This window comes from Bison bison, unplaced genomic scaffold (assembly GCF_000754665.1).
Source record: "Bison bison bison isolate TAMUID 2011002044 unplaced genomic scaffold, Bison_UMD1.0 scf7180017864117, whole genome shotgun sequence".
Taxonomy (NCBI): Eukaryota; Metazoa; Chordata; class Mammalia; order Artiodactyla; family Bovidae; genus Bison; species Bison bison.
This window is the reverse complement of record NW_011494689.1, coordinates 681,998-697,946: the sequence shown is the minus strand read 5'-3', so window position 1 is coordinate 697,946 and position 15,949 is coordinate 681,998. Positions and strand designations below refer to the sequence as shown.

Here is a 15,949-nt window from a genome sequence, read left to right as displayed (position 1 = left end):
ATTTAAAAAGCCTAATGATAGAGCCTTCTGCAACCATCTCCCCCCGTCTACATACTTTTGGACTATCAGCTCCACCTCGGACGGCACCATACCCTCTTGGACACCATGATTTGACTTTCTGCAGCCTCTTTGGATTGGAGAAATAAGAATAGGAGAGTGCGCCATCTCTGGAGACAGGGAAAGAGAAATTTTTAGTTTGCAAAAGCCAGTTTCAAAAGCCAGTTTTCAAGCCAGCCAGTTCCTGCAGAAAGATGAAAGAGAATGAGGATGGCCTTAGGTTGTTTAATTTGGTGAGAAATTGGTCACAGTGACATGAGAGAGAATGATTTCGGTAGTGCAGTGTAGACAAAAACCAAATTACAAGGGATACGGAATTTTTTTTTAAATGGAAAAACGCAGACAAGAATGAGTCAGTCATGGTGAAACCTTTATTTAAGTCTGTCTTTGCATACAAATCACTAAGAACTTGATCACAGAAGCTCACCCTAAAGACTCAACCCTTGTAGTTTCTCAGTGCTTCCAATTTCCTTCTTCCCTATCCTCTTCAATCTTTCTTCTCTGTTCTCTTATATATCCTACTTACCCTTCCTCATTTTCAACTATGTTCCTAAACAGAGATACAGAAAAAAACCTTAGCAAAATAATGAAATCTCAAAACAAACAAAAACATGTCGGGATGAAGAAAGAAGCAAGGAAGGCTCCCTCATCTTGACCTTAGCAGAGTGAGAATCTTAATAAGCAGTGGTAAGAGAAAACTGACCTGTACAAAGAACTGGCCCTCCTTTGCCCTAAGCTGCTCAGGGGTCAGAAGTGGAAACACCAGACAGGAAAGATGTAGGGGAGTTGTAGAGGAAGGGAACACACAATTGTTAACTGAAAGCCCCTGTCTTCAGGAAGCTTTCAGGGAAGAGAGTAGGCTGGAATAGCAGCAGAATTCCCTGAAGAACCCCTGGAATACTGACTTCCCCTTTGCTGTGGAGACACAGGGCACCATACATCCCATTTGACTCTTTCTTCTGACTGGAATGCCTCCCTCCTCAGACTGGTGAGTTTCTAGGGAACCTTCAAGATCCAGTTCAGTCTATACCCATCAAATGATGCCTTCCCTCAAAGAAGGCTTCCCTGGACAGAGTTCCCTCTCTGTCCTCTGGGCTTTCATACCTTCAACTGTGAGGCTTGTGGGGTGTGAGGCTCTTGTGAGAACTATGAGGCAAGTGTCCATACCTCTAAGTCCACTGTAAAACTTGTATTTGCTTACAAGTCTGTGTTCTGGTCAAAATCCCTGATCTTGGGGTCCTTAGTGCCTCACAGTGTACCTGGCACACAGTAGATAATTTCTAACTATGAGGGAGACAGGAGAAAAGATAGAAGAGAAGGGGAAAGGGGATGAAAAGCAGGGTGGAGGAAGAGAGAGAGGAAACATCTGACTCAGCTTTCCCTGGCCAGGAGAAAGGGAAATAGATTCAAAAAACTCTGAAAGAAAGGAACAGAGAAAGAAACCACTTTTCTGGGTCTTCTCTGCCTCTCTCCTCTCTGCTGCTTCCTCTCACAACTTAGGACCACACACCACAACTGTACCGTTTTCCCTCCTGATCCCTCGATTCATCCCAAAGTGGAGGAAAGAAGCCAGTCAGCTCCTGACCTCTCCCACCCCATGCCCTCAAATCTTTCATCCCTTTCCACATGGACGCCTCCCTGTTTCTCCTCAACTTCCCCACCTGCAGCCTCCCTGCCTGGTCGCTCTGGCATCTCGGGCCCCTGTGCTATGCCGGGTCCAGGAGGGAAATTCGTCCTCAGATTGAAATCCAAGAGGCTCTTAGGGGCAGCCTGCGGTGTGTGGCTGAGGAAACACTAGACTGGGTCTACCAGCTACCTGAGAAAGAACATCATCAAGAGGGTTTGGATGTCCCAGGAATTGGAGAGTAAAAAGAAGCAGCAGTTACAGTCCTCCCAACATACTCCTCAGCTCTTTTCACAGATGACCTTTCCTCATTTTTCTCCTTCATCCATTGGTCGGAATCATAATTTTCCTGACTGTTCTCTCACGGCCCCTCCACCGATGCTTCATGACTGTCTTTCTAGTTAGATGCACTTTCCCCACCAAGAATCGAGCCAGGGTCCCTAAACCTTGTAGAGTTGCCCCTAGGTCTCTTCTCCTTACCTAGATATTCAACTGCCTCTCCTTCCTCCATACTCTCCCTAGGAATTCCAGAACCACCTTTTCCTCAACGCAGATCATATATACAAAAGCGATTTATGAGTTGTAAAGCGCTGCGCTAGAATGAAATGCCATGATGAACAAAGCCTTCTCTTTCTCCCTGCACTCATCGTCTCTATCCTCTCTTATCCCTTCCTCCCTCCATCCACCACTGCTGCCCTCTCACCCAGCAGGTTTAGTTTGATGCCGTGTGGGAACCAAAGCCACGTGCTGCACCGTGGGCAGGGTCAGGATGCAGGCAGGCATCTCAGCCCGAGGCCTCGGCAGAGTTCCCAGGCACAGCCATCGGCCCAGGCCAGGACAATAGGCATGGATAAGGTGGGAGGGGGCATAAGTACGGTGGCTGTAGCCCCCCAGCACCAGCAACTCCCCCTGCAGCACGGCACCTGCAGCTCCGACATGGGGGGAGGGCAAGGGGGTCAGCTGAGTCCAGCTACCAGTACTTGGATCATAGGCCTCGAAGCTCAGCAGATCCCCAGTCTGACCTAGACCACCTGCTACATACAGCCGCCCACCCAGAGAAGCCATGACGTGGCCAGCCCTAGGCACCCCCATAGGGCTCAGAAGTGTCACCGGCTTCTCAAGTTTGGGGTCGTAGTGCAGCAACGAGGCCTGGTACTGGCCAGTCTCACTGCAGCCACCGCTCACGTACAGCTGGCCCTCCAAAACAGCAGCTGCGTGGGCAAAGCGTGGTGCGGGAAGAGGAGGTGCTGGCCTGTGGAGAACAGAGCACGTGGTCAGGCATCAGTCATCTTCAGCTCTCCTCCGCCAAGACCCCTGATGCCTGAAACACCCCCTTCCCTGCTCACCTCCAGACATTGAGCTCAGGATTATAAGTCTCCACAGACCTGAGGGCAATACCACTGTCTCGTCCACCCAGGGCGTAAAGCAGTCCATCCAGCGCCACCAGGGGAAAAAGGCTCCGAGGCTGGCACAAAGGTGCCATCTCTTCCCAGTCCTCTTGACTGGGATCCCACCTGGAGACAGTGGGACAAGAGATGGGAAGAGTGACCCTGGGAGTCTGCTGTTGGCTGGCCCACAAACTCCCTCAGCTACCCACCTTGGGACCTGCCACTCTCTGGAGCCCATCCATACCTGAGAGTCGAAGCCAGGGTGTTAGAGTGGCTGTAGAAATCCTGTCCCCCACACACGTAGAGCACACTTCCTGCTAGGCTCGCAGCCCCGTGCCGAAAGCGCCCGGGGGCAGGTAGGGCAGGCAGCCGCCCCCACTCCACAGTTCGAACCAGTCCTATGCCGCAGCGAAAGGCCCGGGCCCACCACACTCCTCGGGATGGCTGTCTGGCGGCCATGTCTGATCTGAGCCCGTCCCCGCCAATCACCACCAGTGCCTGGTCAGGCTCCCTCCGTCTCTCTTGTCCTGGAACCTCAGCCTCCACCATCAGCTGATGCAGCAAGTCGGGGCTCAAGGGTGGAGGCAGCCCGGCCGCCCTTACCCTCCGCAGCTCCCTGGTGGACATACGGCCAAAGCGGACGCATCGAAGCAGGGCCTTGGCCTCTGACTCCTGGGTGTCAGGGTTGGCAGCTAGCCAACGCCGTGCAGCCACAAAGGCCTCGAACTCCTCCTGCAAGTGTAGCTCATCACTGTCCAGGAGCTCAGCCAGGCAGGCTGCCGGTAAAGTAGGGAAAGTGGAGCACAAAGCCACAGCGGGCAGGTGGGTGAGGAGGTAGTGACGGGCTTTACTCCAGAGCCTCTCCAACCCTGGGGCTTCTGCCATGGGGATCAGGGCCAGGCAACGGGCAGGGCTGAGGCCTCGTGCCAGGGCTTTCTGGCACAGAGCCAGGCAGGAGGAGCTCTGGTACTGCAGAGCAGCCTGGGCAGCTCTCAGTAGTCCTGGCCACTTTGCCCGCACAACTCCAGAGTAGGCAAAAGAGACGAGGAGTCGCAGGTCCTGGGCAGAGATGGTGTGCAGAGACACCTCTGTGCCCTGGGATTCCCTCATCCCACTCAGGAGCATGGCCCCAAAGAACTCACTGCCACAGGCGAGGGCTGCTCGGTGCACTGCAAGAGGGAGAAGCAGAGGGGAATCCAGAGTGTTGCAAACCACTAGGCACGCTTTCGATTTCACAACCCCCACTTTGGGCCAACCACCCAAAACCACAGGCTAAACTGTGATATGCACAGAACACCACTAGGTGCTTGTTAAAATTAAATTCTCAGACCCACCCCCAGAGATTTTGACCCAGTAGCTCCAGAGGGAGATCCTATGAATTTGTGTTTTAACATTTTCAAGCATCCTGCATGATTCTCATGTTAGTGACCTAAAGACACTTTGAAAAACATTGTGTACATGTGCTCCGTCGTGTCCAACTCTTTGCAATCCCATGGACTGTAGTCTGCCAGGCTCCTCTGTCTATGAGATTTTTCATGCAAGAAATCTGGAGTGGGTTGCCGTTTCCTCCTCCAGGGGATCTTCCTCACCCAGAGTTCAATCGTGTGTTTCCTCGTCTCCTGCATTAGCAGGCAGATTCTTTACCACTGAGCCACCTGGGAAGCCCCTTGAAAAACATTGCTTTAGTTTTTTTGATGCAGGCCAATTAGAAAAAGGGTCTTGACTGATTACGTGGAGAAGAGGCTATAAAGAACATTTGCTAAAAGGGGGTAGAAAATAAACTGCAAAGACCAATGTGCAGCTTATATAGGTCTTTCCACACTGTGCACAGAATAAAGTTCTTTCCTCTACAATTAGAAGAGCCACTGACATCAGCCATTCTGTTAGTCAGATTTTACTTGGAAAATGGTACCACACTCAGGAATGGCTATGACTCAACCTCATCTAACTGTCATCTTCTCTTACCCAAGATTTAGTGCTTAATACTTCCCACATGTTATAGTTTTTCTTTGCATACCCACCTCCTTGATAGAGTTATGGAATCACAACACTGTAAACTGGAGACCTTCAAAACCATCTAGTTCAATAGCTCATTTTAAGATAAGGAAACTGAGTCCTAGTGAAAGGCAGTGATTTATTTTTTATCTCCATGTAGTAGCTGTCTGGGAAGAGTGTCATGCACTGTGACTGCTGCCAGGCTGCATTGAGCATACTTGTGTATCAGTTCCCTGCTTATGCACATGGCCCTCATGACACTGAAAATGTCCTATTAAAAATTAAAAAGAAATAAATTATTTAAAATGTTGTTAGGGGACTTTCTTAGTGGTCCAGTGGTTAAGAATCCATCTTCTAGTGCAGGAGACATGGGTTTGATCCCTGGTCAGGGAACTAACATCCCATGTACCACGGGGCAATTAAGCTCGTGTTCTTCCGAGCCTGCACACCACAACTAGAAAGCCCTCGCGTAGCAGCAAAGACCTAACACAGCCAAATAAATATTTTTTTAAATGTTGTTAAATAACTAGAACTCATATGTTTGAAGGCAAAAGGAGAGGCGACAGCAGAAGATGAGATGGTTAGATAGCATCACCAACTCAACAGACATGAATCTGAACTCCAGGAGTTAATGAAGGACAGGGGAGCCTTCCGTGCAGCAGTCCATGGGGTGGCAAAGAGTCGGACACAACTTAGCGAACAACAACAACATATGCTTCCTAATGTAACTCAATTTGAGGCAGTTGGCATCAAGTATGAAGTATTCTGACCAAAATATTTAACTTAAATCTAATCTAACCTTTAGATTAAATTCAAGTTTATAGGAAATTGAGAGGCTAAAAGAACAAATTTAAAAAAAACACACACACACAGAAGGAAAATGTATACAAATCTAGAAATTGGAGCTTTCTATGGGAAAACTAATCTTGTTTCTTCAATAAGTCAAGTTATAAAAAAAAGGGAGGAAAAAGAAAGGGAGAGAGGACTGGACAAGAGTAAAGGAAGCTTCAGAGACATCTGAATTCAGTGTAAACCTTGATTGGCTCCTGGATTGAGCAGAACAGCTCTAACATACACTATTTTGGACAAGTGAGAAAATTTCAGTGTGGATGAGGTGATATTGAGAAAAGGACTTCCCTGGTGGCTCAGAAAGTAAAGAGTCTGCCCGCAATGCAGGAGATCTGGGTTCAATCCCTGGGTCAGGAAAGATCTCCTGGAGAAGGAATGGCAACCCACTCCAGTATTTTTGTCTGGAGAATTCCATGGACAGTGGAGCCTGTTGGGCAACAGTCCATGTGGTTGCATATGCATAGAGTTGGACATGACCGAGTGACTAACACACTAATTTTGCTAGATAGTGTGGTTATATGAGAAAATTTCCTCTTTTAGAGAGACACATACCCAAGTATTTATGAGTGAAATACTTTAAACTTCACCAAAAAAATAAATAGATGAAACAAGTATGGTGGTTTAGTTGCTAAGTTGTGTCCGACTCTTGCAACTCCATGGACTATAGCCCGCCAGGCTCCTCTGTCCGTGGGATTCTCCAGACAAGAATACTGGAGTGGGTTGCCATTTCCTTTTCCAGAAACAAACATAGTAAAATGTTAATTGTTCAGTCTGGGTGATGAGTGTTTTAGTGTTCATCTTAATCTTCTCTTTTCTTTGCTATGTGTTTGAAATGCTTCATTACAGAAAAGCGGGAAAATGCTGCTAGAAGTCTTCTGAGGCAGGTCACACAGACCCAAGCTCCCAGTAACGTTTATGAACCTCAGGCTACGTTGACCAGCTGCAGCATGTTCACCTCTCTCAGAGGGCAAGTGATGTCAGCATGGCTTTCCATTGTCTTTTTAAGCAGTAGGTAGTAGCTCAGTGCTTCCCAAGCAGTAAACATTAGCGACAGCTTTCACATATATATTGCCCCGGGAACATCTGCATTCCTCAAAGCAAGTAGACCCTCTCCTCTTCCTTACCATCAATCAGCCTATAGCTCAGAGCCAACTGTCAAAGGAGTCACAACCACTTGTATTTTGCACCCCTTCTTACTCACCATTATTAAGTTGGAATGTTTCTTAAGAAAGTGAAAGCATCAATATAAGTATGTTTAAATTCCAAATCCTAGTGGAAACTTTATGAAATTTTAAATTCCCCTTCCATCTAGTGCTATCAGAAATTATAACAAATACTTCAAAATCTGTTATGGACTAAACATTTGGGCCCCTCCCAAATTTATATGTTGAAGCCTTAGTCCCCAACATAATGGTATCTGAAGGTGGAGCCTTTGAGAGGTAATTAAATATGAGGGTGGAACTCATGAATGGGATTAGTGCTCTTATAAGAGGAGACATGAGATCATCAATCTCTCTGTGTCTCTCTCTGCCATGTGACGATATAGTGAGAACATGGCCATCTACAAACTGGAAAGGAGGCCCTAACCAGAACCTGACCATTCTGGCACCCTGATCCAGTCTCCAGAACCAAGAGAAATAAACTTCCATTGTTAAAACACCCAGTCTATGGTATTTTTGTTATAGCAACTCAAGTTGACTAAGATAGGATGCTTTTCCTTTGGGGAATCCTAGAAGCACTTTCAGAGAAGGCAATGGCACCCCACTCCAGTACTTTTGCCTGGAAAATCCCATGGATGGAGGGGCCTGGTAGGCTGCAGTCCATGGGGTCGCTAAGAGTTGGACACGACTGAGCGACTTCACTTTCACTTTTCACTTTCAGACGGGAAAGCCTGGTGGGCTGTCGTCTATGGGGTTGCACAGAGTCGGACATGACTGAAGCAACTTAGCAGCAGCAGAAGCACTTTGGGTCCAAGTCATTTTCTAATGAGTAGTAGCTATGTGACTTTGGACATGTCTTTAAGTCTGATTTCCTTATCAGTAAGGTGTAAGCACTGAACTAGATAATAGCTAAACTAATCCCTTTTAATTTTAAACTTTTATATGTCTACACTCTGGCTCCATTTGCCAGGTGCTATGTGCCTTTGGTTTGGCTGCATAAGAAGCAATGTATGGACTAGTGAGAGCAGACTGGGCTAATGGATGTGGGCTTATATCCTGATTTTCACCAGTTAACATCTCTGAGTTTAATATTCTTTATCTGCAGCTAGAAATACCTGAGATTAAAAGAGATGGCATGAGTAAAAAACAAAATTTCTGGTACCCAGTACCTCACTAAATGTTAGTAGAATCTGAATAATTCTCAACGTATTCAATCCTCTTTAGCTTTCCTGGGGGCTTCCCTTGTAAAGAATCTGCCTGCAATGTGGGAGACCTGGGTTCGATCCCTAGGTTGGGAAGATCCCCTGGAGAAGGGAAAGGCTATCCACCCTAGTATTCTCGCCTGGAGAATTCCACAAACACGACTGAGTGACTTTCACTTTAGCTTTCCTAGTGATGAGCAGAGTTAACTTCAAAATGCCACAACCTGGTAGCCTTAGATTCTGGGAAAACAGCACCAGATCTTGCTCATGAGCTGTAGGGTCCTTGGTATAGGGTCTTGTAGTGCCATGGTGTCAAGCTCACTTAGGCAAAAGGACACACTATAAATTTTTCCACCGTGTTTCTCTAGCTTTTCCTATGTCTTAAATAGAAGATGCCAAGAAGGGGCTTTGGTTAATCTCTGTTTGAGTCAATCACCTTCTGCTTGTTCTACTGGCATGGACTATACCTTAGAGCCTGCCAGCTGAATGGAAGTTTCTTGTTTCTGGGCACAGGAAAAGCCACAGCATAAATCTGTCGGTGCGCCTAAGGAAAACAACTCAACTGCGCATGCCCCATTCTCAGTGGGTCAGGAGAGGCGCCAAGGCCACGCCCTGGGAAATTCTGATTTCAACAGGGATCAAAAGCACTATGCTAGGGATCGAATCAGCTACTGCTTGCACACACCATTCCAGGTGGCATATGCACCTGCCTCAATGCAATGCCCCCCACCCCCACCCCCAGGCCCTCACCCCGCAGCCGGCAGCCGCCTGCCTCCAGCTCCAGGTCGCACCCGATGCCTTCTTGGTACAGAAGCTCAATGCTGCGCAGGTTTTCTCTCAGTTCCTCTGCCTGGCTGGGCTGCTTTTCATCTTCCCGTCCACTTCCAGTCCCCTGGCGTCCCCACTGGGCCGCAGCCTTTATCCGGGGGGCTCCCAGGGCTTCAGCGGCGACCAGCACATCCTCCCGTGAGGCGGGTCCCAGCACCCCCTCGTAGGCAAAGGTCAGCACGGCCTCCCAGGCCGCCGGGGTTACATCCAGGCTGAGGCGGGGTTGCGGACCTCTGCTGCCCAGCAGCCTGCCTCTGAAGAGGCTGCTAACTGAGGCCAAGATCACCCGATGCACGCCATACGCTCTCCCCCCGACTGACACCTCTTCGTCCAGCAGCAACCTCTGCTCTCGCAGCCGCTGTGCCTCCGCGAAAAACTGGCTGGGATGCTCCTCGCTGCACAGCCCCTCGGGCTCGGCAGAGTCTTCTCCATCCTCCTCATCTTCCTCCTCCTCTTCTTCCTCCAGGGACAAGGCTGGAGAAGGAAGGCTCGCTGGGGTCATAGGCCTGGGGCCAGGCTCTTCCACAGGAAAAGGGGGCAAACCAGGATCCTCATCCGGGGACGGAGGCCAGGAGGGGGTTCTCTGGGTGGGCAAAGGGAGGTCAAGGTCGTCCTTCTGGACCAGAAGAGAGACTTCCTCTGCCCCTGAGGGACCACGTGTGGAGTCCGAGAGGCTCATGGCCCAAGTTCTCTGGATCGCTACAGATAGAAAGAGGAAAGAGAAGAGAGTGTAAGAGCTGGACCCACAGAGGCCAGAGGAAGCCCTGCCTCCAGCCCCATTTCCTACTTCAACCATCTCCCCCTATCCCAGGGCTCTAGCATCTAGGCTACACCAGGCAACTATGAAGTGCACTGGGGGCGGCAAAGGCCAGAACAATGAGTAAAGATCCAGTGTCTGAAACTGTATCCCACCCATCTCGCCCCCATCCCAATAGTCACCCTCCTAAGACACCAGCGTCCCACTTATCCTCTCACTTGGGCCTGCTCTACTTCTGACGGAGTGGCAGAGGAAATGCAACCCTGTCCCTGTCAGTGGTGGCGCCTGGCTAATTATAGCCATTGCTGGCAGGCAAGGGGCTGGTCTCCAGGTGCCCAAACTCCAACATCCAATCCCCTGGGCCCGACCTGAGATTACCTCCTCCCCTCTTCCACTTGGAGGTCGCGTCCTGGTGCTGAGCAAAGCAAACTCGGAAGCCAAGGAGGATGAGGGGATGTGGTGGAGTGAGCCAGCCCAGTGTCCACTGGGCTGGGCTGGAGAGGTGGATGAAGAACGTCTGGACTGATACAGGGGAAAGTTGGGAGAGAGTGAAGGGTGAGTTAGGGGTCAGTCCTGGCCTTTGTTGATTTTTCTGTGCATGCTAAAGCTGAGACCCTGGAGTGAACAGTACTGGGGTGAATCTCAGATATAACCCATCTGGTCCAAGAAAGGCAGAGGGGTGGGGGAGGTGAACGGGTATGGGTAGGGCTACCGACCGTGACCTACTCTTAGTGAGGGGTTTCCTTGTCCTGAGGTGGAGTCAGTGGTGACAAAGCCAAACCCAACCCTGGGGCTGCTATCCACCAGATGGGTCAACAGAGAGGCAACCTCTGGTTGTTCTGGCCTGCAAAATGGGTGATAGTGACTAACCTCTGCGTGGATCCTCTTATGGCCTCCCCTTCAAAAGACAAGGTGGCCAACACCTTGAGCCCCTACCAGGAAGAGGAGGAAGTGCTATCCAGCAGAGACAAACCCCAGGTCAACCTCTTCCTTCCCCTGCCAACAAGGACAAGGACACTGGACCCTGAGTTCTCTGCCAACCCCATGGTCCTGGGACAGCTCCACCACAGCCACATGTTTCAGGAAGCTCTGCTCAGCTCTGCCATGGTGAGACCCATAGTTCACAGCGAATCCACAAAGGTTGGATGAAATCCGCTTTTCTGGGCAATTGTCCATCCTCCATTAAACTCCTTGGGACTGATCTCCCTCCATAGCACCTCCAGGTCTTGTTGCTGACATGCTTGCTGGGGAGGGGTCTTGGCATCTCATTCAAGGGACATTATTTTTTCCACCTCTACTCAGGAGCCCCATGTGTAACCATGCTCCTAAGATCATCTGGAGAATTCAGGACTGGCAAGTCCAGACCTAGCAAGTCCCAGTGTGCGTTAGCTAGACCATGGAAGTCATGGTAACAGATTGGTGCTCAGGATTCTCAAAGGTTGGGGATGAAAGCATGAAAAGAGGATTTTGCTCCAGAGGAGAGTCTCAACAGTACGTCCGAGGGTAAGAGGGCTGAGGGTGACCTTGACTTCTCCCTCCCTACCCTGCTTCCCCAGATCTATTGCATGCTGGACATCTGGGGCATTATCCTCTACCTGCTGCTGCCTTGGCTCACTGCTCAGACACAGGTATGGGCTCATCACTCTGTGGGACAGTAGGAAGGGCTTTAGGACTCAGCCTGAGTGAATTAAAGGAGCCCCATTCTTATCCCACTCCAGGGCTCAGATGGCTCATTATAATACTGCTCTCAGCTTCAGCCCCTAATATCACCAGCCTGTGTATCTCAGTCACCTCCACCAGTGCTAAGTCTCTTGTGACTCCATGATCTCTTAGGGCCCCTAGTCCTGTTGAGAGTTGCTGAGACTGACTGACTCTTCTCTCCTCTCTAGTGGCACCTACTTCCCTGTCTTGCACAGCTTGTGTTCTGAGTTTAGCAGTTCCATGGAATCATCTTTGCTTTCTCCAATGCAGTAGCCATGGCTGTGCATATGGTAGGCTACATGAAGACCCTTTTGGACCTGTTCCGGATAAAGCCCATCGCCTTCCTTGGTGTGCCCTTTTCTCAAGTCCACTGACCATCTGGCTTATACTTTTGTGGCTCCAGCCTGGGCAAGTCAAAAAAATTTTTTTAATTGGGAATAATTGCTTTACAATGTTGTGTTGATTTCTGCCATACAATGATGTAAATCAGTATATATATATATATATATATATATCCCCTCCCTTTGTAGCCTCCTTCCCACCCACTCCTTATCCCACCCCTCTAGATCATCACAGTGCCCTGGGTGATTTATTATAAGAATTAGATGGAGGCATCAAATCAGCCAATAAAGTCTCTGTGACCCCCAACCTCTGTGTTCTGCCCTTCCAGGAGCATGGAGCACATCTACTAAACATGGATCCTGTAAATGAGTTTTGGGTGGTGGGCCTGGTGACTGTGACTATCCTTCTGGGTATGCCACTGGCAGGCATGGAGTGGGAGTCCAAGGCAGGTGAAGGGGAATTGAGTTGGGGGTGAAAAGACTAAGGGGATAGCAGTGAGAGCTAGACAGATCAGGAACAGACTGAATGTGGGGAGATGTGTGTGTGTGTGTGTGTGTGTGGTTGACAGAACTGATTTCCAGGGACACAAACCTGAAACCAGCCAGTTCTGCAAGGGGAGACTCCCCATGCCAGTTCTTGAAGGGAAAAGTAAAGAGGACTCCTTCTGAGGATCTGTTGGGATGAGCACTAGACATGATTACCAGGTAAGAGATGCCCTGTTTCATGCTCCCAGATAGTTACAATCTTCAGATTTCACCTCATGGGAAAGGATGCTTTGCAGTTTGAGGCAAGAAGGAAAAGGACAACCATTCAGCCACAATCCTTTATGGAAAGAGGCTGGCGAGAAAGGGAACAAGAGGATTGGAGAGAACAGTGAAGATGAGACACAGAGAGGGAGGAGGAAGAGTTGTTCCTTCTCTTCCACCACCTCTCTTTCTCTCTCTCCCTGGGGGAGTGGGGCGTGGGGGATGTCACCCGTCGAGTTCCAGGTGCAGATTATCTTCTTCCTCATCTTCCTCTCCTTTATCAACTACCTGCTGGGGACACTTCTCCCCACAAACCCCAGCCAACAAGTCACTGGCTTCTTTGGGTGTCAAGGTGAGACAGTGGGAAATTAACAGAGAAATGTGTACCCTCCTCAGAAAAGACCCCTTGACTTCTGATTCTCTATGTCATTCACAATTTGGCCAGCAGACCATTCAGAGTCCTTGTTAAGTCCCTGGGCCAAAATTCCCTTATGCTTCCCAGCCTAACTTAAGTCACCAACACTAAACTGAGTAGAGGGGGTAATACTTTGGGCTGAATGAAAGAAGCCAGGAGAGCTCCTCAAAACCCCACCTCTTCTTTCTGTTCCTTTACATAGGAAGCATTTTCTTAGAAAATATGGCTCCACAGTGGTGAGTGTGGTCCAGAGGGCAGTGTCCTTGGTGCGTTTTCCATCTTCTTCTTAGCCACTGGGGTACTCACCAGGACCAAAACCTCTGGGGATCTCAAGGTGAGAAGGATGTCCAGGCCTGGAGCGCACTCTATTGCCCCTCTTCTCTCCACTAATGGGTAAACTTTTGTTAATATTACCCTACTACAGGTATCTCCACACGAACTGTCCTTGCCATCTCATGCACCACACTTTCCTACCTGAGCATCTCTGCCACAATTGGTAAGGTCCTCCACTTCTGCCTTCAGTGTACAATGACCTAGAACCCTGGTTTCTGCTTCTCTGAAGGGCTAGGTGATGAAATGAGCAAGAGGAATTCATCAATTATATTAAAAGTAGTTTGTATGCTAGTAGGCCCCCAGTACTTGGATGCAATCTCAAAAACAACAGAATGATCTCTGTTTATTTCCAAGGCAAACTATTCAATATCACAGTAATGCAAGTTTATGCCCTGACCTGTCATGCTGAAGAAGCTGAAGTTGAACAGTTCTATGAAGACCTACAAGACCTTCTAGGACTAACAACAAAAAAAAGATGTCCTTTTCATTACAGGGGACTGGAATGCAAAAAGTAGGAAGTCAAGAGATGCCTGGAGTAACAGGCAGATTTGTCCCTGGAGTACAAAATGAAGCAGGTCAAAGGCTAACAGAGTTTTGCCAAGAGAACGCACTGGTCATAGCAAATACCCTCTTCCAACAACAAAAGAGAAGACTCTACACATGGACATCTCCAGATGGTCAAAACCGAAATCAGACTGATTATATTCATTGCAGCCAAAGATGGAGAAGCTCTGCACAGTCAGCAAAAACAAGACTGGGAGCTGACTCAGATCAGCTGGCTCAGATCATGAACTCCTTATTGCCAAATTCAGATTTAAATTGAAGAAAGTAGGGAAAACCACTAGACCATTCAGGTATGACCTAAATCAAATCCCTTACGATTATACAGTGGAAGTGACAAATGGATTCAAGGGATTAGATCTGATAGACTGCCTGAAGAACTATGGGTGGAGGTTCATGACACTGTACAGGAGGCAGTGATCAAGACCATCCCCAAGAAAAAGAAATGCTAAAAGGCAAAATGGTTGTGTGAGGAGGCCTTATAAATAGCTGAGAAAAGAAGAGAAGCTAAAGGCAAAGGAGAAAAGGAAAGATACACCTATTTGAATGCAGAGTTCCAAAGAACATCTGTAAAGCATCTGCCTACAATGTGGAAGAGATCAGAAAGCCTTCCTCAGTGATCAATGTAAAGAAATAGAGAAAAACAATAGAATGGGAAAGACCTCTTCAAGAAAATTAGAGTTACCAAGGGATCATTTCATGCAAAGATAGGTAAAATAAAGGACAGAAATGGTATGAACCTAACAGAGGCAGAGATATTAAGAAGAGGTGGCAAGAATACACAGAAGAACTATACAAAAAATCTTCATGACCCAGATAACCACAATGGTATGATCACTCACCTGGAGCCAGATATCCTGGAATGCGAAGTCAAGTGGGCCTTAGGAAGCATCACTGTGAACAAAGCAAGTGGAGGTGATGGAATTCTAGTTGAGCTATTTCAAATCCTGAAAGATGATGCTGTGAAAGTGCTGCACTCAATATGCCAGCAAATTTGGAAAACTCAGCAGTGGCCACAGGACTGGAAAAGGTCAGTTTTCATTCCAATCCCAAAGAAAGGCAATGCCAAAGAATGCTCAAACTACTGCACAATTGCACTCATCTCACACGCTAGTAAAGTAATGCTCAAAATTCTCCAAGCCAGTCTTCAACAGTATGTGAACCGTGAACTTTCAGATGTTCAAGCTGGTTTTAGAAAAGGCAGAGGAACCAGAGATCAAATTGCCAACATTCATTGGATCATCAAAAAAGCAAGAGAGTTCCAGAAAAACATCTGCTATTGACTATGCGAAAGCCTTTGACTGTGTGGATCACAACAAACTGTGGAAAATTCTTAAAGGGAAGGGAATACCAGACCACCAGACCTGCCTCTTGAGAAACCTGTATGCAGGTCAAGAAGCAACAGTTAGAACTGGACATGGAACAAAACTGGTTCCAAATTGGGAAAGGAGTACGTCAAGGCTGTATGTTGTTACCCTGCCTATTTAACTTATATGCAGAATACATCATGAGAAATGCCAGGCTGGAGGAAGCACAAGCTAGAATCAAGATTTCCGGGAGAAATATCAATAACCTCAGATATACAGATGACACCACCCTTATGGCAGAAAGTGAAGAGGAACTAAGGAGCCTCTTGATGAAAGTGAAAGTGGAGAGTGAAAAAGTTGGTTTAAAACTCAACATTCAGAAAACTAAGATCATGGCATCCGGTCCCATCATTTCATGGCAAATAGATGGGGAAACAATAGAAACAGTGACAGATTTTATTTTGGGGGGCTCCAAAATCACTGCAGATGGTGATTGCAACCATGAAATTAAAAGACACTTGTTCCTTGGAAGAAAAGCTATGAACAACCCAGACAGCATATTAAAAAGCAGAGACATACTTTGCCAACAAAGGTCCAGGTAGTTAAAGCTATGGTCCAGTAGTCATGTATGGATGTGAGAGTTGGACTATAAAGAAAGCTGAGCACCAAAGAATTGATGCTTTT

General features: G+C 48.1%; 1 protein-coding gene across 2 annotated transcripts; it reads right to left on the bottom strand.

The window, feature by feature from the left end:
* Positions 1-413: 413 nt before the first annotated feature.
* Positions 414-10,138, bottom strand: KLHL33 (kelch-like family member 33). 2 transcript variants are annotated; one of them, XM_010839455.1, is made up of 5 exons: positions 10,079-10,138; positions 9,026-9,802; positions 3,314-4,238; positions 3,028-3,195; positions 414-2,933 (listed from the first exon to the last, which is right to left on the bottom strand). In XM_010839455.1, the coding sequence occupies exons 2-5, from the start codon at positions 9,780-9,782 to the stop codon at positions 2,381-2,383; spliced, it is 2,403 nt and encodes an 800-aa protein (XP_010837757.1). In that variant the 5' UTR covers positions 9,783-9,802; positions 10,079-10,138; the 3' UTR covers positions 414-2,380. The 2 variants fall into 2 exon arrangements, with proteins under 2 accessions (XP_010837757.1, XP_010837758.1); XM_010839456.1 differs by having other exon boundaries at positions 10,043-10,124.
* Between the last annotated feature and the right edge of the window lie 5,811 nt (positions 10,139-15,949).